This window comes from Propithecus coquereli, unplaced genomic scaffold, assembly GCF_000956105.1.
Source record: "Propithecus coquereli isolate 6110/MARCELLA unplaced genomic scaffold, Pcoq_1.0 Scaffold137, whole genome shotgun sequence".
Lineage (NCBI taxonomy): Eukaryota > Metazoa > Chordata > Mammalia > Primates > Indriidae > Propithecus > Propithecus coquereli.
Window position 1 is genome coordinate 193,693 of NW_012137969.1, and position 21,498 is coordinate 215,190.

Genomic DNA, 21,498 nt, shown 5'->3' on the forward strand with positions numbered 1-21,498 from the left:
CTACATGCTTTTTTAAAATAACACCATGACACAGTAAATTGATCTGAAGGCTCACAAATGGGTGGGTCACTACTCACTTCAATAAACATTGCCTTAGGCAGGCGTGGTGCTGACTAGTGCCTGTAATCCCAGCACCTTGGGAGGCTGAGGCAGGAGGATCACCTGAGCTCATGAGTCTAAGACTGGCCTGGGCGACACAGCAAGTGATGGGTCCACTGCATTCTAGCCTGGGTGACAGAGCTAGACCCCATCTCAAAATAACACAAAACATTGTTTTAGATGGTTCTAAGTGTAATAAATGTGAACAATCAGGTGAGCCCAAAAATATAAAAAAAAGTATTTATTACCTGTGTGCCCAGTAATTAATTATTCAGGTTGGAGCTTCCTTTTCCCACTGGAGCAGCCCAGTCAGAAAGGGTCTGAAGGGCTCTGGACCACAGCTGCCTGGGAGCCAGCCAGGCCCTGCAGAACCAGAAATTACATGAAGCACCTTCTCAGTCCCTACCAGAGCCTGACATAAGGGAGGCCATGAAGTCCTAGTTTGCTTCCTTCATCCTTAAACCCTCACCTCTCCCATGTCTGGGACCATGGCCAAGGAGCTTGATGCATCGTGAGCACCATGGCCGCATCTCAGCATGTGAGAGTATACCCTTTATCTGCCCGGCCTTCCTGAGGTGAAAAAGTTTAAAGCAAACATTGGGATTGTCAGGTTTCTGTACTGTACTGAACAGTTTGTTTTATGTTACACACTGTTCATAGTATAATCTATGCTCTCTATGGAGGCAGGAAACACTTGGGTTCTCCTCCTGTACCTAGGTACCTGTAAAATTTCCTGCTCTAGGTACACACAGAATTTATACAGACAAGAGGCAGTGGCACTGGGGTGGCAGGAAACTAACACAACTTGGCACATTTTATTGTACAGGACAATAATTACAGAACACACAGACTCAGGAAGACCCACTGCTTGGGCCTAACTAAAGACAAGTGCCCCCTCCCTCAATGCAGAGTCCTTTGGGCTGTGAGGGAGTAGCCCTTTCTCAACATGGCTGTGATGGGAGGTCCATGACAGTACTCAGCATGAGGAGAGCCACATCTGGGCCTGGCTGAGTGTTTTCAGGGAGGGGATAAGGGGACCAGCTTCATTTCAATTACTTGGGTGTGACCCTGAAGACTCGGATGTGGATGGCTGAGTTGTTGCGGATTCGGGTCAACGGCTCCCGTGTATCAGTCTCTGGTTCCAGCTCATCAACAAGCTCCACGGTGGAGGTATTGGCAGCCACCTGCAAGGACCCGAAGCTGCCTGCCTGCAGCTGCAGGGCAATGTTGATGGCACGGTTGATGGCTAGGCCCAAGCCATGAATGTAGATCTCAGTGCATGCGTTCTGACCCCGCGCGCCTCCGTCTAGCAGCTTCTGGCAGCGGGCCAGTTGGGCCTTAAAGTCAGTCTTCATGTTGACATAAATGTCATTGGGCCTCCGGGGCAGGCGGTGGGGAAGCCGTTTCCTAAGGGTGTACTCCACCGGGTCCAGCTCAGCCTCGACGGCCCCGCGGGGCTCTCGGTTTTCTGCCATGCTGTGTGCCCTGGCACGGGAAAGGGATGAGATCGGATGGGTCACACACGACTTCGCATCCTTTCCTACCGCGCTTCCCATACAAAGGGTGCGCCCGGGAGAGGACGCACTCTACGTCCCTCTTCCTTTCCAGCCTCTCAGCTCCCTGCCACTCACTTCATGCACCCGCACCTCCCCACCCCAGTTCTTATTCACTCATCACGTTGCCCCAACCTCACGTCCCTCCACTGCCCCCTTCCGCGGCTTTCGAGCGCCTACTTTCTCCGTTCCACCGTGCCTTGCAGGCGCGCGCGGCCCACTCCGCGCCAGGCCACCGAAGGGCTCGCCGGCCGGCCTAAGTAGAGAGCGCCCCCGCGACCCCAAGTCCCAGGGAAGCGAAGAAAAGGAAAGGGGCGCGAAAAATGTACGCCAGACCGGGGGCGTCCTACCGGCGCCAGGCTCCGGAAAAGGTGGCAGAGTGCGCACGCGCGCCTGTCCCCCGCGACCAGGCCCGCGCAATCCACGAATCGCCTTCCCGGCCTCCGTTTTCCCCGCCCCTTTCCTGAGCCCTCGCGCTACCGCGCGAGGCGTTTGAGTAACGCGAGGCTTCCAGCCGGGAGGGTACCTACCACGTGTACGCCTCGGGGGCGGGGCGGGAGGCAGGGGGAGGGCCAAGCAGGGGAGGAGCTAGAAGGGGAAGGTCGGCTCCTCTAGGCCAGTCTGAGTTCCTGGCCCGCGGAGGGGTCCCGAAGGGGACAGACCGGGGCGAAGGCTATTCTAGGGCCGTGGAGGATTGGGGCTTTGGGGAGGGTCTTCTGTGTTCCCACAGAGAGCAGTCAGCGGGGCGAGTTCAGGAGAACGTGATCGCGAAGGGGCCTAAATGCGAGTCTGAACTCCGGGATCCGTCGCAGTTCTGGTCAGAAGAAGCGTGGGCATAATTGGCAGAGTTGACCTTCGGCCCAAGGTCGCTGTTGCTCAAGGGCAGAGGGGGGGATTTAGAGACAAGGCCGGGTCCCCACCTCGAGGGAGGACGGTGCCCCAGGACCGCCCTTGCAGTTCACGGGAACCCGACCCTCTCCGGTGTCTCTGCCGGGGACTTAAGCCATGAGCCGTAAGCCCAGCTTTCTCGGCTCCCCCAGGGCACGCTGACGCACCCACGCCCCTCAACTATCTCCCACAAACTCTTCCGCAGCTGCCCGACTTGGGAGCGGGGCCTTGTCGCCCCCTGGCGGGCAAGACTGGGTGGCCGCGAGCCGTTCGTGGCTCCCAAGGCCAGTGGGGAGAGGGGCTCTTTGCCTAGATTTATTTGTGTAGCTTCTGCAGAGTTCCCTTCGGAGATGAGTTAGACTCGCACTGGGGACCTTGAACTACTCTCTGCTTCATTTTCCCCATCACTCAAAGGGGAATGCTAATTCCTGTCTTGCAAATGTGTTGTAAAACCCCTCTAATCCTGTAAATTGTAAACCTACACAAGTGCGTTAGCATATTTATGCCCCCCAGACCCTTCTCCAGTTGCCTAGGGCAGAGTCTGACCCCAAACGACCGAAGTTTGGAAAAAGGTCGAGTTCCTGAGAATTTCCCTCCCTGCACCATTTAAATCCTGCAGTTCTCGCCTTTAGCTTCAGATTCTTTCATTAACCACAAGTTTGGGGTTTATGTTGAATTGGAAGATTCTACATAGTAAAGACATCAGTTCTCCCCTAATTGATACATAAGTTTAATGAAATTCCTATGAAAATCCCAGCAAGACTTTTTACATAGACAGGTTTATTATAAAATTTATATGGAAAAGCAAAAGAAGTAGAATAGTTAAAACAATTTTAAAAAAGAAAAAGTTGTTGAAATAATACTACCGATTTTAAGATTCACTATATAAGGGGGAGGAGGGGACGGGTAAATTTACACCTAATGGGTACAATGCACACTTATCTGGGTGAAGGGCACACTTACAACTTTGACTCAAACTGTACAAAAGCAAAGTATGTAACCAAAATGTTGTGTACCCCTATAATATTCTGAAACAAACAAAAAATATTTACTATATGAATAATCAAGAAAGGGTGGTATCAACAGAGAAACAAAAAAATCAACAGAATGGAATAGAGAACCTAGAAATAGACTCATACAAGTACAGATGGCTCATTTTTGACAAAGATACAAAAACAGTTCAATGGGGAAAGAATGGTCTTTTCAACAAGTGGTGCTGAAACCACTGGACAAATAGGCAAAGAAATGAACCTCAGCCTTGTGCAAAAAAATAATACAAAATGGATGGTAGATCTAAATATAAAATCTGAAACTGTAAAACTTTCAGAAGAAAACAGAAAAAAAAATCTTTATGAGGTAGGATCAGGTGAAGAGTTCTTAGACATGACTCCGAAAGCACAATCCATAAAAGAAAAAAATTGATAAACTGGAATCCATCAACATTTTAAAACCTTTGTGAAAGATCACATTAATAGGATGAAAAGAGAAGCCAGGAACTGGGAGAAAATATTTGCAAGTCATATATCCAATAAAGGACTTGTATCCAGAATCCAAAGAACTGTATAAACTCAAGAGTTACAAAAAAACCTGATTAGAAAATGGGCAAAATTCTTGACCAGATACTTCAGCAAAAGAGTGTATAAGAATGGCAAGTAAGCACTGCACACCAAAGGATGTTCAGTATCCTTACCCACTAAGGAAATGCACATGAAAACCATAACTACCATTACCCAATTAACAGAATGGCTATAATCCAAAATCCTGATAATACCAAATGTGGATGAGAATGCAGAAAAACTGGATCTCTCATACGCTGCTTGTGCAAATGTAAAATGGTACAGCCATTCTGGAAAACAGTTTGGCAGTTCCTTCTAAAATTAAACATATACTTACCATATGACCCAGCAAGAGTACTCCTGGGCATTTAAAAGCCTGTACATGACATCCACAGCAGTTTTATTTATAATAGCCAAAACTGGAAACAACCTAGATGTCTGTCAATTGGTGAATGGTAAACAAACTATGGTACATCCATCCGGTAGAATACTACACTGCAATAAGGATTGGATCAAGGAGACCTGCAAGGCTGCTAGAATACTGGTTATAGTACATATTTCTGTGCTAAGCAGCGAATATATTAGTGTGGAAGATAAGGTGAGCAGGATATCATGACCTGTGCCAAGGGGGAGGGAGCATGTAAGGATTTGGTGGACCCCCCAAAGAGAAAACAGCCAATATGATCTTGGGGATCCAAGGTTTTCCAGAGAAGGCGATGATTAAGCTGAGACAGGAATGTCTAGTACTGGGACTCATATTTTATTATAGTGGGGAGGTGTTGAAGGACTCAGCTCTGGGATGTTGGGGAGAAGAGGAGGAACCAGCAAAGGTCAGAGAAGTAGCAGCTAGTGAAGTAGGAGGAAAACCACGGGAGTATGGCGTCCTGAAAGCACTTCTAGAGGAGAAAGTGACCGTCGGTAGTCATAGGCTGCTGACAGGTCATATAAGATAATGGACCAGTGGATTTAGCAACATGGAGGTCATTGGTGACTTAATAGGCAGTTATATTTGGTTGACCAAAGAACTTAGCTCATGGCAGAAAGTAATTCTGAATGTAATAAATTAATTTTAAGGCTCATTATGTCTGATGATTAACAATAAGCGCAGTTTATGAGCTATCACTACATTACTCAGATCGTGTCTTTTCATGATATCTAAAATGTCTTATAAACTTTGATATCCAGATATATATATATAAAGGTTCACAATTTAGGTGGGTGAAGCCAGGCTCTGTAATAAACCGATTTGACAGTAAGATAGTCTTTATCTCTTTGCATTTTATCAAAGGAAAACATTGCAGAGAAATCTGTCATTGAGAAAAAAGGCATGGTTTGGCTGTTTGGTCTTGCTTGAGACCGCTCTTTCATCTCAATTAATCTTCTAACCAAATCTCTTTGTTTAGTTCAAAAGCTCACAAATTTAAAACAGACATTTCACAGCTTAACACCTGGATAAACAAAAACATGTTAGGTCCAAGTGATTTCTTTGTAAATTTTTCTTTCATTCTGTATGGGAGATTCACAGTTCTGATTTCAGAGTTTCCTCTCTCAAAGAGAGACTTTATATGCTTCAATTTCCAGTGTCATCAGCATCAGCATTCCCACTTTACAGCTGGTGGAGATTACTTGCCCAGTGTCAGAAACTGGTGTCCAGGAGACCCAGGGCCATCCTCCAGCCTTCTACTCTGGAGTCAGTGTGCTGTCTTTGACATGCTGCATCTACAGTGAGTGCTAGTCTCCAAAACTTTCAGTGGCATTAGAGGCCCTCAACTAAAATTTCTCCTTCACTTCTTCACTTCTAGGTCCTCTTCTCTCAACAGCCTGGACTGCTGCTATTCCCAAGCCCATGCCCACTTTTCCTAAATCTACCCAAATCCTGCCTTTCCCTCCAGCTCAGCAGAATCCACCACTCTCCCTGACTGCTTCCACTCCACATAAGTCCCCCCTTTTTATCCTGTACAATTTCTCTGCCATAAATTACAATCTCGCATTTGCTTATTAACTATTAAAACATGCTGAGTCCTCACTCATTCAGAGGTTAGGCTGCTGGTGACTTCAACCACCCAGAACACAGCTCCCATGTACAAAAGAAGAAGAAAAAAAAGAAAGAAACAGCAACAAAGGCAAAAGCTTTTGAGAAAAAACAGCTGTTATAGCTTATAAACTTTGTGGTAGGAGAATTCTCTGACTCAAGCTTGGATTCTCTTGATACATTTTCAAACAGTATGAACAGTCTTAAAAATTGTGTTTCAGGAACCCTGTGGAACCAGAAGTTCCTATTAGCTAAAGTGCTTGCTCTGTGTGCCCTGTGCCAAGCTCTCTGTTAAGTGCTTTACCATACAATCCAAAGACAGAGGTTCATCAGCTTGTCCAGGGACACAGTCAGTAAAGGATGGAACAAGCACAGGAGCCCTTATTCGTTCTTTTTTTTTTTTTTGAGACAGAGTCTCACTCTTTTGCCTGGGCTAGAGTGAGTGCCATGGCGTCAGCCTAGCTCACAGCAACCTCACACTCCTGGGTTCAAGCAATCCTTCTGCCTCAGCCTCCCGAGTAGCTGGGACTACAGGCATGTGCCACCATATCCGGCTAATTTTTTCTATATATTTTTAGTTGTCCGATTAATTTCTTTGTATTTTTAGTAGAGACGGGGTCTCGCTCTTGCTCAGGCTGGTTTCGAACTCCTGAGCTTAAACAATCCGCCCGCCTCGGCCTCCCAGAGAGCTTGGATTACAGGCGTGAGCCACCGCGCCCGGCCTCCTTACTCGTTCTTAACCACTGCCATTTTGCAGCCGGTGAGCATGCAGCTTGACCGACACCCTGAAGCAGGAATCCTGACTGCCAAGAATGTCAAGGGAATGTAAAAAGCAGAGAAGCCTGGTGGACTCAGTGCAGGAACAAAAGACATTCTCCAGGTAGCTCCTGAGCTCTGCACCCTATTTAATGTCTGGCAAGACACAAGGCGCTCAAATTCCAAATCATGAACTTACCTTTTTCCCCGTGTTGAGAAGGATTACATTGTGTTGGGCAAAGGCTGTTTTAGAGAGCGAGGAGTATACGCTCTGGAATGACTTCAGAAGAAAACGGTGAAAGCACACACAGGACTCTTGCATCCTGAAAAGTTCAGCGAGTCGCAAAAATCACTCTTGAAAAACCCTTTTTTAAACAAAAGAGGTTTCAGTCTACGTCTCACATTTGCATAGTGTTTCTCTCTTTCTAAATCCTTTCACATTCACTTATTTTAATTCTTACATCACTCCCTGAAAGGAGTTAAAGAGTGGGGGTTGGGGATTGGGCGCAGAGCCACAGAACGGTAGCATTAACACCTTCCATAAGATAAACTGAGGCTCCTAAGAGTTAACTCATTCGCCCAAGGTCTAGTCACTGGTGGGCGCTAGATATACACTACAGGTCTCACTAGTCACTGCTGCCTTGGACTGTCTCTAAACCATCAGGTGGCTACTTATTTAGTATGTCCCAGGACGACTGATGAATGGTTCTGGATTTTGTCTCCTTCAATCCAGGCAGGCTTCCTGGAGGAAGCCGACTGACTAGAAGAGGCCGGCGAGGCCTTCGCCCGGAGGGTCACGCGTCACGTGCCGGGGGGCACAAGGGGAGCTCAGAGAGCACCCCGGGGACTACCCCCGGGCCTAAGAGGGCCCCGCGTCACGTGAAGAGCCCGGCGCTCGGGTCACGTGCCGGGGGGTCCGGGGGCGGCGGGCGTCCGGGCCGCGCCCCGTTGGGCACGCTGGACGTGGCGCGAGGCGAGGCCGGGCGAGGCCGTGGGGGTCCGAGCGGGCCGGAGTCGCGGAGGGAGGAGGCGGCGGCGGCGGCAGCGGCGGAGGGGGCGGCCCCGCGTCCGCGTCACGTGGTGCGAGGCGGGCAGCCATCTTGCTACAAACACAAACAGAGAGGAGCGGCCGCCGCGGGAGCGCCAGCGCCCCCTCCCCCGCCGTCGCCGCCGCCGCCGCCCCCCGGCCCGCCACGCGACGCCCGCCGCCGCCGCCCGCCGCGCGTCGCCAACGCCCCGGGACCGGACCCTCGCGCCGCCCGCCTGCCCACGGTAAGCGCTCGGCGGACCCGCGGACCCCAGCCCCAGCCGGGCCCCGAGCAGGCCCGCCCCCGACGCCGCGGCGGCCGCGCCGGCCGCGCCGAGCCTGCGAGCGCAGGAGCCAGCAGCGCACGGGCCGCCGGCAAGGACCCTCCCCCGTCTCCTCCCCGAGGCCGCCGCTGCCCGGTGCGCCCGCCCTCCGGCCCCTCCCCGCCGCCGGACCCTCCCCCGGAGCGGGCCAGCCTCAGCGCGGCCCCGGGAGGCCGGCTCCACATTCGGGTGCTTTCGTCCTCCGCCCGCTCCCCGCGCACCTGGCGCCCCTCCCTGAAGGGCACGCCGTCCTCCGGGCCCGGCCTCCGCCGCCTTCCCACTCCCGCGCTCCTGACGGACGCCCCCGGGCCCCCGCGAAACCCTGCCCAGGGCCCCTCCCGGCCGCTCCGGCCCCTGCTGTGCGCCCCGCGCTCCCGGGAGGTTTCCCCAACGTGCCGCTGGGTTCTTACCGGAATGAGCTGGGCCTTGCGGGTCTCCAAGTCCAAGCGTTCCACGACTTTGGCCAACATGGAAGCCTTCTCTTCCACCCAGGCACCTCTCCTGCTTCTTCACCTACGTTTTCTTTCAGCCGGTGACCTTAGTGCTTGGTCATTGGGGTCTGCTCTCTCCTGGTTGCTCGGTTGCGTTAAACACCTTCCTTAGCAGGGACTACTTGGCTTACCTGTCACCAGGCCAGGCCCTTCCTAGCTTACGTCCCCTGATGGAGCAGCTCCCTAGCTATAGCCCCTCACACTTTGCCTTTTTTTTTTTTTTTTAAAGTAACTTTAAAGAGACCCTCGTGTCTCCCCTCTTTCGCAGTGGCTGCTGGAATTCCTAGTCAGCTTCCAGGTCTTTTCCATCCTAGTGCTCGACTCTGGGAGATGCTACATAAATACTTGTTGGCCAGATCTTTCTTCCACCCACCCAGTCTTACTCCCTCCTGCCTCAAAGTGCTGCTCTCGCAAAAATCGTCAGCCTCCACGCACCCTCTCCACTGCCCCTTGAGCTGACAGCAGTTTCTCCTTAGCCCCCCACCCCCTTGCCTTTGCCACTGAAACACCATCACCGCCAATAAGCTGCTCTCCTTTCCTGTCTGCGAGTGGGAGTTTGGTCTCTGGCTCCTTCCCATCTCCACTGTTCCCTTTCTAGCCCCAGCCACCCTCCATCCCAGCTCCAGTTTTATTTCCTAGAATGTAGGTCTTGGTCTTCCAGTGATCTGTTGTGTCATTGGGGAGGATTTGGGGCAGACCTGGACTTTGTGTTCTGCCATTGCTCGGGGACCAGGGGCCTTTAGGGCCCCATATGGTGATTACAGTTAAGTGAATCGTGTGCTTAGACTTCTGGACTAGCTTTTTCTGCCAGTGGACACGTTAGTATTGTATGGGATTTGTTAGAAGTTTGCCCTCACTTTTACATCTGTGGTTGGAGTTTGGGCTAGAAAAAGCCCCACTTTAGAAGAGAGAGGTGAGAAGAGGCTATGGGAGCGATTTAAAAAGGGTCAGGAAATTAAAAATGCTTTTAAACTCAGGAAGCATGCTTGAGAGTTTGGGATGGCTACTGCCACCATGCCTTCAGTCTTGGCTAGAGTGTTGAGGACTTAGGGGTACCCTGTAGGGGAAGCTGCAGCCTCCCTTCCTTGTTTTCCTTGGCTTGAGCCCCAAGGCTGGGCAGGTGGGCAAAAGGGATCAAATGAGGTAAAGTGTGGAAGAGCTTTGAAAACTGTTAATTTGTGTGCAATTGCCAAGTGGTGGTGTTATTTGCCGTGATGTCTCAGAGAGTAGAGAGCTGGGATAACTGACGAGCCGGCGGGGAGCTCGGGTTTGCATCTCTTTTTTTAAGCTTCAGAGTCCTCACTCTACCACGCACGGAGAATCTTGCCATCCTGAGAAAGGGCCAAGTCACCTCCAACAGGCTTGGGGCTGGGCGGTTGCTCCAAATGTTGGGTAATTTGGGACTCGGCTTCTGTTAATAGTGGTACAGGTTTTATGCCAAGGCACATTGCTGCGGATTGGGGCTAATTTTAGGGAAGATGGGGCGAGGAGATAATGTTCTTAACTTAGCGTGTACTGGGACCGCATATCACCAGTATCTTTCCTCCTCTAGGGAGTTCTGAACCCCGGAGCACTAGCTCCCTTTTAGTGCCCTCCAGCCTGTTGGGAGCACCCAGGCCCAGTGTGTCCTTGCCCCTTGTCTCCGGCAGGGGGCAGCCTTTTAATAGGAATAATGCAGGTACTGGGGGAGTCAGGTAGACTGAGGCCAGAGAAGGAGAAGGGTTGGGGAGGGAAGGAATAGCTGAGGTAGGCTGAGGGACAGGGATGGGCTGGAAGGGGCCCGCAAGGAGGAGACCCTTAGCCCAGGCAGCCAGGGGAAGGGAAGGCAGGACAGGCTGCCATCCCTGGGCTCTCGCCACCTCTCCCCCTTTCTCCTTCATTGGAAAGGGATCCAAACTCTTGGCTTTGAGACTTTGTGATAGACAAATTTAGGGTAGTTTTTTTTTAAAAAAGTCCATTCTTTTCTCAAGGATTTCCCTCCTGGCAGGATTTCAGATTTCTCTCATGGGACAGTGTAATTAGGGAATGATTTCCCTGCTGTTCAGAGGCACAAATGTGGTTTGTCTTGTCTTCCATTCACCCCCGTGCTTGTGGCGTAGAGGAGGCTTCTCGGCGCTGGCACTATTGACGTTTAGGGCAGGGGAACTTTTTGTTGTGGGGACTGCCCTGTGCCTGATAGGGTGTTGAGTGGCATCCCTGGCTTCTAGCCCCTTGATGCCAGTAGAACCCTCTGCTCATTTGTGACAGCCCAGAACGTCTCTAGACATTGCCAAAAGTCCCCCAGGGAGCAGAGGGGTCCTCAGTTGAGAACCACGGGCTTCGAGGCAGCACGTGGGGCCCATGCATGCACTGGGCGGCTGCAGCTGCAGCACTGGTTCCTTGCATTCCAGGAAGGGGCCGGGCAGCCCCCAGCTTCTGGTACCAGCCCCTTCTCTGGTGGGGCCCAGAGACTTAACCTCATTCTCCTGGTTTCTCCCCAGGAACGTGCTTGGCATGGGCTTTCTCCTGCCCTCTGCCTCTTCTCCCCACCTGCCTTTCCCTCTGCCAGGACCTGGTGGCACCAAGGATCTGGTGGCACTCCTGCAGGTGGGAGGGTGGGGTGATCTCTTTTTCTGTTCTCCTCTCTCCCACCCAGCAATCCTTCCATGCCCCCAGGACTAGTTTCTGTCCTTCTGGAAGGAATGAACTGGAGGAGACTCAAAACTGCCTCTCCTGAGGCCTGTTTGAAGGAATGTGGGGTGTTTTTCTTGGAGTGGGGAAAACGTAGGTATGCAGTAGTTATCCCCAGATAACTTTTTTCCCTAAAGCTTTTTTAAAAAAATTATTGTGGTAAAATACATATGACATAAAATGTGCCACTTTGACCGTTTCTAAGTGTGCAGTTCTGTGGCTTTAAGCACGTTCACGTTGTCGTACAGCCGTTACCACCAGCGTCTGCAGAACTTTCCCATCTTCCTCCCCTGAAGCTCTGGCCCATCCAGCAGCGGCTCCCACTACCCCCCAGTCCTGCAGCCGCTGGCCACTTTCTGTCTCTGTGCATTTGACTGCTCTAGGGACTTTGGGTGAGAGGAATCATGTGGTAGTGTCTTTTCGTGACACGCATGTCACTTAGCTTCATGTCCTCAAGGTTCATCCAGGTGCCAGTTTGCTTTGGGATTGTGGTGCAGGAAGCACAAGCCTTTCTTTGCTGCCCCACGGGCCACTTGCATTCAGTGAAAGGCTGCTGGCTTTGTAGGGTGTCTAGCCACGGGTGTTGTGGTAGAGGTGCCCATTCAGGGGACCTCAGCCTGGCTCTGGGTCATCTCTGAGGGCCACGTCTCAACGTAGGGGGGAACTCTGAGATGGCACTGTGTTTGTCCTGGGCTTTTGCTTCAGCTGCAGGTGATTGACCCTGTCACCTTGGGCCCTCTGGTGGCACACTCTTCCTCTTCCCTCCCAGACTGTGGCATCTTGGAGTTGATGGGAGCTGCAGGGGCACGCCGGACCAGCCTTCTTCCCAGCCAGTGACGGACGCCCTCGCAGCTCCTGGACATTGCCCGCCCTTCGTCCTCTGCCTGGTACCACCAGGGATGAGCCTCTTCACAAGAGTCTCCTCCGTAGTCCCTTAGAGGAACTGGTTGCCGCTGCCACCACCTCCTCTTCTGTCAGCCTCAGTGACTCCTACCTTATTTTTACTCTATGGTGAGGGAACCTTTTTCCCAGCCATTATCGTAAGAACCTTGTTCCCATCTTGGCTGTTTTACTTGAGCAGCTGTTGATCTGGGGCCAGGGGTCTGGGCGTTTCTTCCTGTTGGGTAGGCCAGCCCAGACCCGCCTGCTCGGAGCCCTCAGCCTGTGCCCATCTTTGGCCCTGGACTGGCCTCTCCGCTCCTTTCCACTGGGTTCCTCCCCAGACGGAGTCCCTGCACTCTAGTCTCCAAGCAGCCAACCGTTATTATTTCCATGAGGGAAGGAATTTTGCTCCTAGATTTATCCCTAATCCTTTTCTCCATAACTGACCTTTTTTCTCTGGGATGTTTGTTGCTCCAGTGGTGTTTTTTTTGCTTGCTCGTTTGTTCTGAACGTCCATACTTACCTCAGCCACCCCTTTCCCAGATTTTGTGCTGCACTTCCTGTCTCAGCCTGTGGGTCAGGGTGCTGATGACCTGACACCATGTGTGGCATGTCCTGTGCCACACCTGTGGCATCTAGTGCCCTGGCTGTGCACCAGGAGCTGTGGGCCTCTTCAGTTCTGTGGGACAGGGGTGGGCTGGAGACAGGGATGCCAACCAGCCCATTAACTCCACCCTATCTTCTTCCCCTTGTTCTCCTTAAGGATCTTTCCCAGATGTAAAGGTCTCTCCTGGGCACTACTGAGGCCGGACCGTTAACCCAGTGGCTTGGGGACCCTAGTTCACTCCAGCACCGGCCCCTGCCTGAAGAGAGCCTGCCCCTCTCCCTACAGCTTTCCAGGGCCAAGGCTGCCAGGTGAGCCTGAGGCCGAGGGGGGCCCCCTGCAGAGGCTTTAAGGGACTCTGGTATCCCTGCTTCTTTTTTTGTCTTAATTTATCTTTCTTTGGTTAATAGCCCATAGTGTAAGTGGCTGTGTGGCAGGCTTAAGTGACCCACCCACTAGCCTGAGGCCCATTACCATGCCCACCAAGGTGTAGGACCTCTCTCTCACCCTGTGAAGTCTCTGAGTGTGCTGTTCTCCAAGGCCCTGTGTCCCCCATGCCCCGACAGGTGTTTGGCGCGTGAACGCCGGTCCTCCCTGCTCTGCCTGTTCCCTCCGACCTCGAGGAAGCACACACAGCTCCACAATGGCAGCAGAGACGCTCAACTTTGGGCCTGAGTGGTGAGTCACATGTGCTTTGGCTGGTTTGGAGAAGCCAGGGAAGAATAGGGCTGCTCTGACTCCTGTCTTTCTCCTTCCCTTCTGTTCCTCTTCCAGGCTCAGAGCCCTTTCCAGCGGTGGCAGTGTGGCCTCCCCACCCCCCTCCCCTGCCATGCCCAAATACAAGCTGGCTGACTACCGCTATGGGCGCGAGGAGATGCTGGCTCTCTATGTCAAGGAGAACAAGGTAGGTGGGCGGGCTTGGAGGTATATGGCTAAGTTGCCCTATGGCCTTGGCCAGTGAAGAGGACCCTGCGGCATTTGGTGTCTTGGTCCTCCTGCCCCCATCTGACAGGTCCCTGAAGAGCTACAGGACAAGGAGTTTGCTGCGGTGCTGCAGGAAGAGCCGCTGCAGCCCCTGGCCCTGGAGCCCCTGACTGAGGAGGAGCAGGTGGGCTGAGCGGGGACTGTAGGTCAGGACCTCGGGTTGGGAGGAAAGGGGCTGGGCTGGAAGGACAGGTGAGGAGATTGGAATTTTGGGCAGGGTGGGGGTGATTAGGTGCCCAGGTCCTCACTCCCACCCCTGGCTCCCTCCTCAGAGAAACTTCTCCCTGTCAGTGAACAGTGTGGCTGTGCTGAGGCTGATGGGGAAAGGGGCTGGCCCCCCCCCGGCTGGCACCTCCCGTGGCAGGGGCAGCACGCGGAGCCGAGGTAGAGGGGCGATCACATGCTTGGGGGTGGGCAGAGCTGGGGCTGTGGTTTCAAGAGCGTGGAGAGGAGATGTTCTGGCAGGCTTCAAACCTGCTTTGTGTCTCATCCCTTCTTTAGGCCGAGGCCGTGGCGACAGTTGCTTTTACCAAAGAAGCATCGAAGAAGGTGATGGGGCCTTTGGACGGAACCCCCGGGAGATCCAGCGCAGCCAGAGCTGGGATGACAGGTGGGGCTGGAGGGCAGTGGCAGTGGCAGAGGCAGAGTGGGCTGGGGCCCACGCAAGCAGGCTTTGGTCTTTGTCCTTAGCAGGCAATGGGAAGCCCTTGTAGGAGAGCTCTGGGGCCTGGCCTTTTCCTTCTGACCTCTTAGTACCTGATTGTCCCTGTGATCTTCTCTTCCATGTGTCCCTTTATGTTTCCTTCTCCCAAGCCTGACTTTTCCCTGGTTCCCTCTGTCCCCTGCCTTCTCCGACCCCGCCCCAGTCTTGGGGCACAGTGGAAGGTGTGCAGCAATACTGCAGGGTGGGGAGGAAAAGCTGTACTTTTTTTGACCGATACCTTTCCTCCTGCAGAGGCGAAAGGCGGTTTGACAAGTCGGCAAGAAGGGATGGAGGTATGGAGAACGGAGGATGGTGGTGGGGAGTGGGGGGACCAAGATGAGTGCCTTAGTTGGGGGGATGTTTATTAGGGGCAGGAGGGCCTGGAGCTGGGTTCCTCACTGACCAATAAGGGTCAGCAAGAGTCTTTCAGGTGCTGTGGCTGCTATTCTGCTGTGTCTTTCCCCACACCCAGCACGATCCGGGTTTGAGGAGGGAGGGGCTGGCCCAAGGAAGGAGCACGCCCGCTCAGATAGTGAGAACTGGCGTTCTCTGCGGGAGGAACAAGAGGAAGAAGAGGAGGGCAGCTGGAGACTCGGGGCAGGACCCCGGCGAGAAGGAGACCGCTGGCGCTCAGCCAGCCCTGGTAAGATTGGGCCAGGTGGCATCCTTGGGGGCTGTGGGAGGCAGGAACTGTCTCAGGAGGGTGGGCTCCCATGGCCATGAAGAGAGAGCAGAAAGCTCACTGGTACAGGGGTAGCTGGGAGCACAGTCCTTGAAATGCCTGTGGTTCCTGGGGTGAACAGTGGCAGAGGAGAGACTCTGGCTTGTCTCGGATACCGATTCTCTTTCTGCTGTGACTTTTCTTACCCAGATGGCGGCCCCCGCTCTGCTGGCTGGCGGGAACATGGGGACCGGCGTCGCAAGTTTGAATTTGATTTGCGAGGGGATCGAGGAGGGTGTGGTGAAGAAGATGGGCGGGGTGGGGGAGGCAGCTCTCACCTCCGGAGGTGCCGAGGGCCTGACGGCTTTGATGATGACAAGGATGGACTCCCAGAATGGTGCCTAGACGATGAGGATGAAGAAATGGGCACCTTCGATGCCTCTGGGGCCTTCTTGCCTCTCAAGGTACTTGGGAGGAGGCGAGGGGGAGGCTTTTGGTCAGGTTGTTGGGGACCTGCCCTGCTGGGCTGCTCTCGCCCATTTGTTCTCTGACCCCATCGCCTCCCCCCACCCATACAGAAGGGTCCCAAGGAACCCATTCCTGAGGAGCAGGAGCTCGATTTCCAGGGTCTAGAGGAGGAAGAGGAGGAGCCTCCCGAAGGGGTGGATGAGGAGCGGCCTGAGGCAGGTGAGCCACAGGGTGGGCAGGGGGAGAGGCATGAGAGCTGGGTGCTGGCTGCCCGCCTGCCTGTAGGGTCAGGCTGCCTAGAACTGCACTAGGAAAGCAAGTGCTGAGAGATGTGTGGAGGAACCTAGAACCAGCAGAGGTGTGTCTTAAAGGCAGCATGTCAGATAAAAATCAAGCGCAGGCTGGGCGCGGTGGCTCACGCCTGTAATCCTAGCTCTTTGGGAGGCCGAGGTGGCGGATTGTTTGAGCTCAGGAGTTTGAAACCAGCCTGAGCAAGAGCGAGACCCCGTCTCTACTAAAAATAGAAAGAAATTAATTGGACAACTAAAAATATATAGAAAATATTAGGCGGGCATGGTGGTGCATGCCTGTAGTCCCAGCTACTCGGGAGGCTGAGGCAGGAGGATCGCTTGAGCCCAGGAGTGTGAGGTTGCTGTGAGCTAGGATGACGCCATGGCACTCTAGCTCGGGCAACACAGTGAGACTCTGTCTCAAAAAAAAAAAAAAAATCAAGCGCAATCAAAGTGACCTTTGAAAATCCCTTGGAGAAGCTGTAGAACACGGTGTTGACTCTGGTGTCGTGTACACAGCCCTCTACAGTGTCATAACATGTGCATGCTGCATGCTGAGGTGTGAGGCGAGAGTCAGTTTGCACGGTAGAGTCAGGGGTGATAAATTGGCCACATTCCCTCTCAGACGTTAGCTGAGTTGACCGAAGTTGAGTGAGTGGACTCGCTGCCCAGAGGCCCAAGTTCTGGCCACGTGGAGGGAGGGCTTGTGCTGACTCAGTGTCAGGCCTCCTGGCTCTTCAGTTTTGAATTCTGGTCATTACTCTCCTCTCTCAGGTGGGAAGGAGCTGACCCCACTGCCTCCTCAGGAGGAGAAGTCCAGCTCTCCGTCCCCACTGCCCACCTTGGGTCCACTCTGGGGGACAAATGGGGATGGTGACGAAACTGTGGAGAAAGAGCTCCCAGCAGCTGAAGGTAGACAGGGTGGGGGCTGGGCTGGGGCTGGTGGAGACAGCACCCTCTCCCATGGGGAGGGGTGCACAGGGCACTTGCGTTGGGGGGGTGGCTACAGCAAGCGCCCATTACTCTGGAGTGAAGGCGGGTTGGGGACTGTCTTGTCTCCTCTGGTGCCCCCGTCCACCCTGCGTCCTTCTCTCCTAGGAGACGATATGAGGGGAATCCAGCTGAGTCCTGGGGTGGGCTCCGCCACTGGCCCACCTGGTGACCTGGAAGATGATGAAGGCTTGAAGCATCTGCAGCAGGTGGGGAAGGCAGGAAAGCTGGAGGGAGCCTTCCCTGCGGGGAACAGAGAGCCACACTTTTCCTGATTCTGTGCTGCCTCATCCGTGACCTGACTCTCTGACCCCAGCCCCATCCTGATGTTGCAAGGCTGAGCCTTACTTCTTTCCCTGGGCTCTCAGGAGGCGGAGAAGCTGGTGGCCTCCCTGCAGGACAGTTCTCTGGAGGAGGAGCAGTTCACGGCTGCCATGCAGACCCAGGGCCTGCGCCACTCTGCTGCTGCCACTGCCCTCCCCCTCAGCCATGGCGCTGCCCGGAAGTGGTTCTACAAGGACCCGCAGGGGGAGATCCAAGGTGCTTGTGGCGAGTGGGAGGGCTATTCGGGGGCCATTGTTGTTCAGGGTGTCTTTGGCGTACACTCTGATCCCGAGTGGTTTTATTCTACTTCGTTGGTCCAGGCCCCTTCACAACACAGGAGATGGCCGAGTGGTTCCAGGCTGGCTATTTCTCTATGTCGCTCCTTGTGAAGCGGGGCTGTGACGAGGGCTTCCAGCCTTTGGGTGAGGTGATCAAGATGTGGGGTCGTGTGCCCTTTGCCCCAGGGCCCTCACCACCCCCACTGCTGGTGAGCATGCCTCTCCTCTTCATGGATGGATGGATGGGGAGTGAGGGTGTGGGGCAGGGCCAGGTCACAGCCTTGGGACCCCAGCAGAGCCTCCTGTGCACTGGGCTTGGTCTCGCTCTCGTGCAGGGAAACATGGACCAGGAGCGGTTGAAGAAGCAACAGGAGCTGGCAGCAGCAGCCTTGTACCAGCAGCTGCAGCACCAGCAGTTTCTTCAGCTGGTCAGCAGGTACAGAGGGGCCTGGGAGGGCTTGGAAGTAGGGCAGGGCACTGGCTCCATGTGGCCCACCACCCCCACGTGCTATCTACATCTCTGCAGCCGCCAGCTCCCGCAGTGTGCACTCCGGGAAAAGGCAGCTATGGGGGACCTGTCGCCGTCGCAGCAGCAGCAGCTCACAGCGTTTCTGCAGCAGCTCCAGGCTCTCAAACCCCCCAGGTCCGTGGGCTGCTGTGTGTCACAGTGCCGTGCATGTGTGCCCTGGAGATATGTATGGAGGGGGCGGGTGGGCTGGAAATGGATTGGGGTCCTGAGAATCAGTGATTTGCTCCTCAGAGGTGGGGACCAGAACCTGCTCCCGACGATGAGCCGGTCCTTGTCGGTGCCAGATTCAGGCCCCCTCTGGGACGTACATACCTCAGCCTCATCACAGTCAGGTGTGTGGCCGGCCAGCCTCCGTCCCTGGGCAGTTTCTGTGGGAGTGTGGGGCCCTGGCCTGTTCCTCACCTTCACGCTGCTCCAGCTGCCGTTTGTGGCTGAGGAGCCCTGCTGCTGGATGGGACCAGGGGGGCCCAAGTTCCCTCCTGAAGCTGCCCTTGCTGCCTGCAGGTGGTGAGGCCAGTCTTTGGGACATACCAATTAACTCTTCGACTCAGGGTCCAATTCTAGAACAACTCCAGCTGCAACATAAAGTGAGTAGGCATCCAGGGGCTGAGTGCCTGGGTGTGGAGGGCCGGACCAAGGTAGGGCCTGAGGCCAGTACCGCCAGCCCCCCCCCACCTGACCAGGTCGGTGGTCTTAGTTCCAGGAACGCAGAGAAGTGGAGCTCAGGGTGAAGCGGGAGGAGGAGGAGCGGAAGCGCCGGGAGGAGAAGCGCCGCCAGCAGCAGCAGGAGGAGCAGAAGCGGCGACAGGAGGAAGAGGAACTGTTTCGGCGCAAGCAGGTCGGTGCCGGCCTGTCCTCTGGTTGACTGCCTTCACTGTGGCCGCCTCACCATCTTACCCTCACCATATCCCTCTGGTTCAGGTGCGGCAGCAGGAACTGCTGTTGAAGCTGCTGCAGCAGCAGCAGGCGGCCGCTGTCCCTGTGCCCCCTGCACCCAGCTCCCCGCCCCCGCTCTGGGCTGGCCTGGCCAAGCAGGGCCTCTCCATGAAGACGCTGCTCGAGCTCCAGCTGGAGGGTGAGCGGCAGCTGCACAAGCAGCCCCCGACTCGGGAGCCAGCGCGGGCTCAGGCCCCCAACCACCGCGTGGTGAGCAGGCCAGGCCCCTCCCTGTGACGGGAACCTCAGGCCCTTTCTAGTCCATTTCCAGGGTGACATGGGGAGGAGTGGCCCTTTAGCCCAGGCTTTTCCACCCAAGCCCTGTTGCTCACATCATCCTGGGGGATCTCTTTCCCACACACCCCTCACCTCGCTCCTCATCCCTTTGCCATGCAAGTGAACCTCCCCGCCTAGCTCTCTTGGGTGCTTTGTTTCGGCCACCCTGACTTCCTGCCGTCTGCAGCAGCTTGGGGGCCTGGGCACTGCCCCCCTGAACCAGTGGGTATCTGAGGCAGGGCCGCTGTGGGGCGGGCCCGACAAGAGTGGGGGCAGCAGCAGCAGCAGCCTGGGGCTCTGGGAGGACACCCCCAAGAGCAGCGGGAGCCTGGTCCGTGGCCTTGGCCTGAAGAATAGCCGGAGCAGCCCATCTCTCAGGTGGGTGCAGGGCCCGGAGGCTCCAGGGCGGCTGGGGGTGGAAGGAGGTGGAACACCCGAGCTGGCCTCTAAGTCATTCGCCCCCCTCAGCGACTCTTACAGCCACCTAGCAGGTCGGCCTGTTCGCAAAAAGACCGAGGAAGAAGAGAAGCTGCTGAAGCTGCTGCAGGGCATCCCCCGGCCCCAGGACGGCTTCACCCAGTGGTGCGAGCAGATGCTGCACACGCTGAGCACCACGGGCAGCCTGGACGGTACTGGTGGGTGGACCGGGGAGGCCGGCTGGGGCTGAGGTCTGCAGACCCGAACCAGGTGGGCCCTGACAGCCCCCACCTTGGCCCACAGTGCCCATGGCTGTAGCCATCCTCAAGGAGGTGGAATCTCCCTATGATGTCCATGATTATATCCGTTCCTGCCTGGGGGACACGCTGGAAGCCAAAGAATTTGCCAAACAATTCCTGGAGCGGAGGGCCAAGCAGAAAGCCAGCCAGCAAAGGCAGCAGCAGCAGGTGAGGTCTCGCAGGGCCCACGCGGTGGGGGGGTGGGGGGTGGGCGGTGAGCGCCCAGTGCCCCCCTGACTCACCCTCTTTGCTGCCTTAGGAGGCGTGGCTGAGTGGCGCCTCCCTGCAGACGGCCTTCCAGGCCAACCACAGCACCAAACTCTGCCCTGGGGAGGGCAGCAAGGCCAAGAGGCGGGCGCTGATGCTGCACTCAGACCCCAGCATCCTGGGTGAGCTGGGGCCGGGGCAGGGGCAGGGGCTGTGCTCGCTCAGCACAGAGCGGCAGGAGCCTGAGAGAGCCAGCTCAGACGCAGCTTCTCCCCCGGCTTCAGGGTACTCCCTGCATGGATCTTCTGGTGAGATCGAGAGCGTGGATGACTACTGACCAGCCCGTCCCCAGCCCCTGGGCTGTAGGCCAGGGGCGGCAGCAGTGGCGTGGACCCTCGGGTCCCCAGCCTGCAGGCTCCCCACAGGGAGCCAAGGAGGAAGCAGGGGCAGCAGCCCCAGCACTTGTTACAAACCACACGATGCACCTTAACTCACCCACCACGAGGCACTTTACAGATTGGGGGGAAGGGGTTGTGTTTTTTTGTTTTGTTTTTTAATTTTGAAGAAAATGTTAGGAGAGACAGAAGATATTGTTAAAAAACTAGACTCTAAACACCCCTTACCCTTCTGGGGATTGGGGGGGGGTGTGACAATGGAAGGTCCACAGAAGGTTTTTGTTTTTGGATTTTTTTTTTGTTTGTTTTTTTAAGAAAAAAGTTGAAAAATAATGAAAAAAAATGATTAGGAGGCTGAAAGAAAAACACACTGTTATTTTGAGGCAGTGGGCACAACAGGCCCCATGGACCTGTCCTGCCTGGGCCCGAGGCTCACTTACCTCCTGCCCCTGGAAGGTGGGCTGTGAGGTAACTGGAAGCTGGGGCGCTAGCAGTTTGCACAGCGAGACCCCTGCAGACCCCAGCCTGCCGGCCCAGCTGTGACCAGCTCCGTGTTGCTGTGACTATGGCAGAGGTGTCTGGGGTAGGGGCCAAAGTAGCCCCTTGGCTTTGCTGCTTTGGGGGAAAGTTGCACAAATTGGACGAGCCGCCTCAGCCCCCCAGGCTACCTTCCTGCACTGGCCTGTGGGTAGATGGGAAGGGCCGGGTCAGTGCCAACCTCATTTGGCTGGCGGGGCGGGGCGGCCGGACTTGGACTCTGATTCTGGCCCTGGCGAGGGGCTTCCCCCACCGCTGCCATTTTGGGGGACGCCTTGGTGTGAACCTGAAAGCCCCAGCTGTCTGCCTTGCCACATGAATGT

General features: G+C 55.0%; 2 protein-coding genes across 7 annotated transcripts; one reads left to right on the plus strand and one right to left on the minus strand.

Annotated features, from left to right (window-relative positions):
* Positions 1-898: 898 nt before the first annotated feature.
* Positions 899-7,143, minus strand: POP7 (processing of precursor 7, ribonuclease P/MRP subunit (S. cerevisiae)). 3 transcript variants are annotated; one of them, XM_012639033.1, is made up of 2 exons: positions 7,084-7,143; positions 899-1,584 (listed from the first exon to the last, which is right to left on the minus strand). In XM_012639033.1, the coding sequence occupies exon 2, from the start codon at positions 1,572-1,574 to the stop codon at positions 1,152-1,154; it is 423 nt and encodes a 140-aa protein (XP_012494487.1). In that variant the 5' UTR covers positions 1,575-1,584; positions 7,084-7,143; the 3' UTR covers positions 899-1,151. The 3 variants fall into 3 exon arrangements, with proteins under 3 accessions (XP_012494487.1, XP_012494486.1, XP_012494485.1); XM_012639032.1 differs by lacking the exon at positions 7,084-7,143 and adding an exon at positions 2,003-2,060; XM_012639031.1 differs by lacking the exon at positions 7,084-7,143 and adding an exon at positions 1,833-1,995.
* A 967-nt stretch (positions 7,144-8,110) lies between these two features.
* GIGYF1 (GRB10 interacting GYF protein 1) lies at positions 8,111-20,916 on the plus strand. 4 transcript variants are annotated; one of them, XM_012639037.1, is made up of 26 exons: positions 12,179-12,406; positions 13,041-13,192; positions 13,448-13,559; positions 13,656-13,785; positions 13,894-13,989; positions 14,138-14,249; positions 14,367-14,475; positions 14,821-14,861; positions 15,041-15,211; positions 15,440-15,693; positions 15,808-15,916; positions 16,762-16,899; positions 17,086-17,186; positions 17,346-17,517; positions 17,622-17,788; positions 17,915-18,015; positions 18,106-18,222; positions 18,340-18,440; positions 18,613-18,695; positions 18,806-18,946; positions 19,030-19,254; positions 19,508-19,698; positions 19,789-19,949; positions 20,041-20,204; positions 20,296-20,425; positions 20,528-20,695. In XM_012639037.1, exons 3-26 carry the CDS (start codon positions 13,525-13,527, stop codon positions 20,578-20,580), a joined length of 3,102 nt encoding a protein of 1,033 aa, XP_012494491.1. In that variant the 5' UTR covers positions 12,179-12,406; positions 13,041-13,192; positions 13,448-13,524; the 3' UTR covers positions 20,581-20,695. The 4 variants fall into 4 exon arrangements, with proteins under 4 accessions (XP_012494489.1, XP_012494491.1, XP_012494490.1 ...); XM_012639036.1 differs by having other exon boundaries at positions 19,508-19,949; XM_012639035.1 differs by lacking the exons at positions 12,179-12,406; positions 20,296-20,425 and adding an exon at positions 8,111-8,156 and having other exon boundaries at positions 19,508-19,949; positions 20,528-20,916.
* Positions 20,917-21,498: the final 582 nt, after the last annotated feature.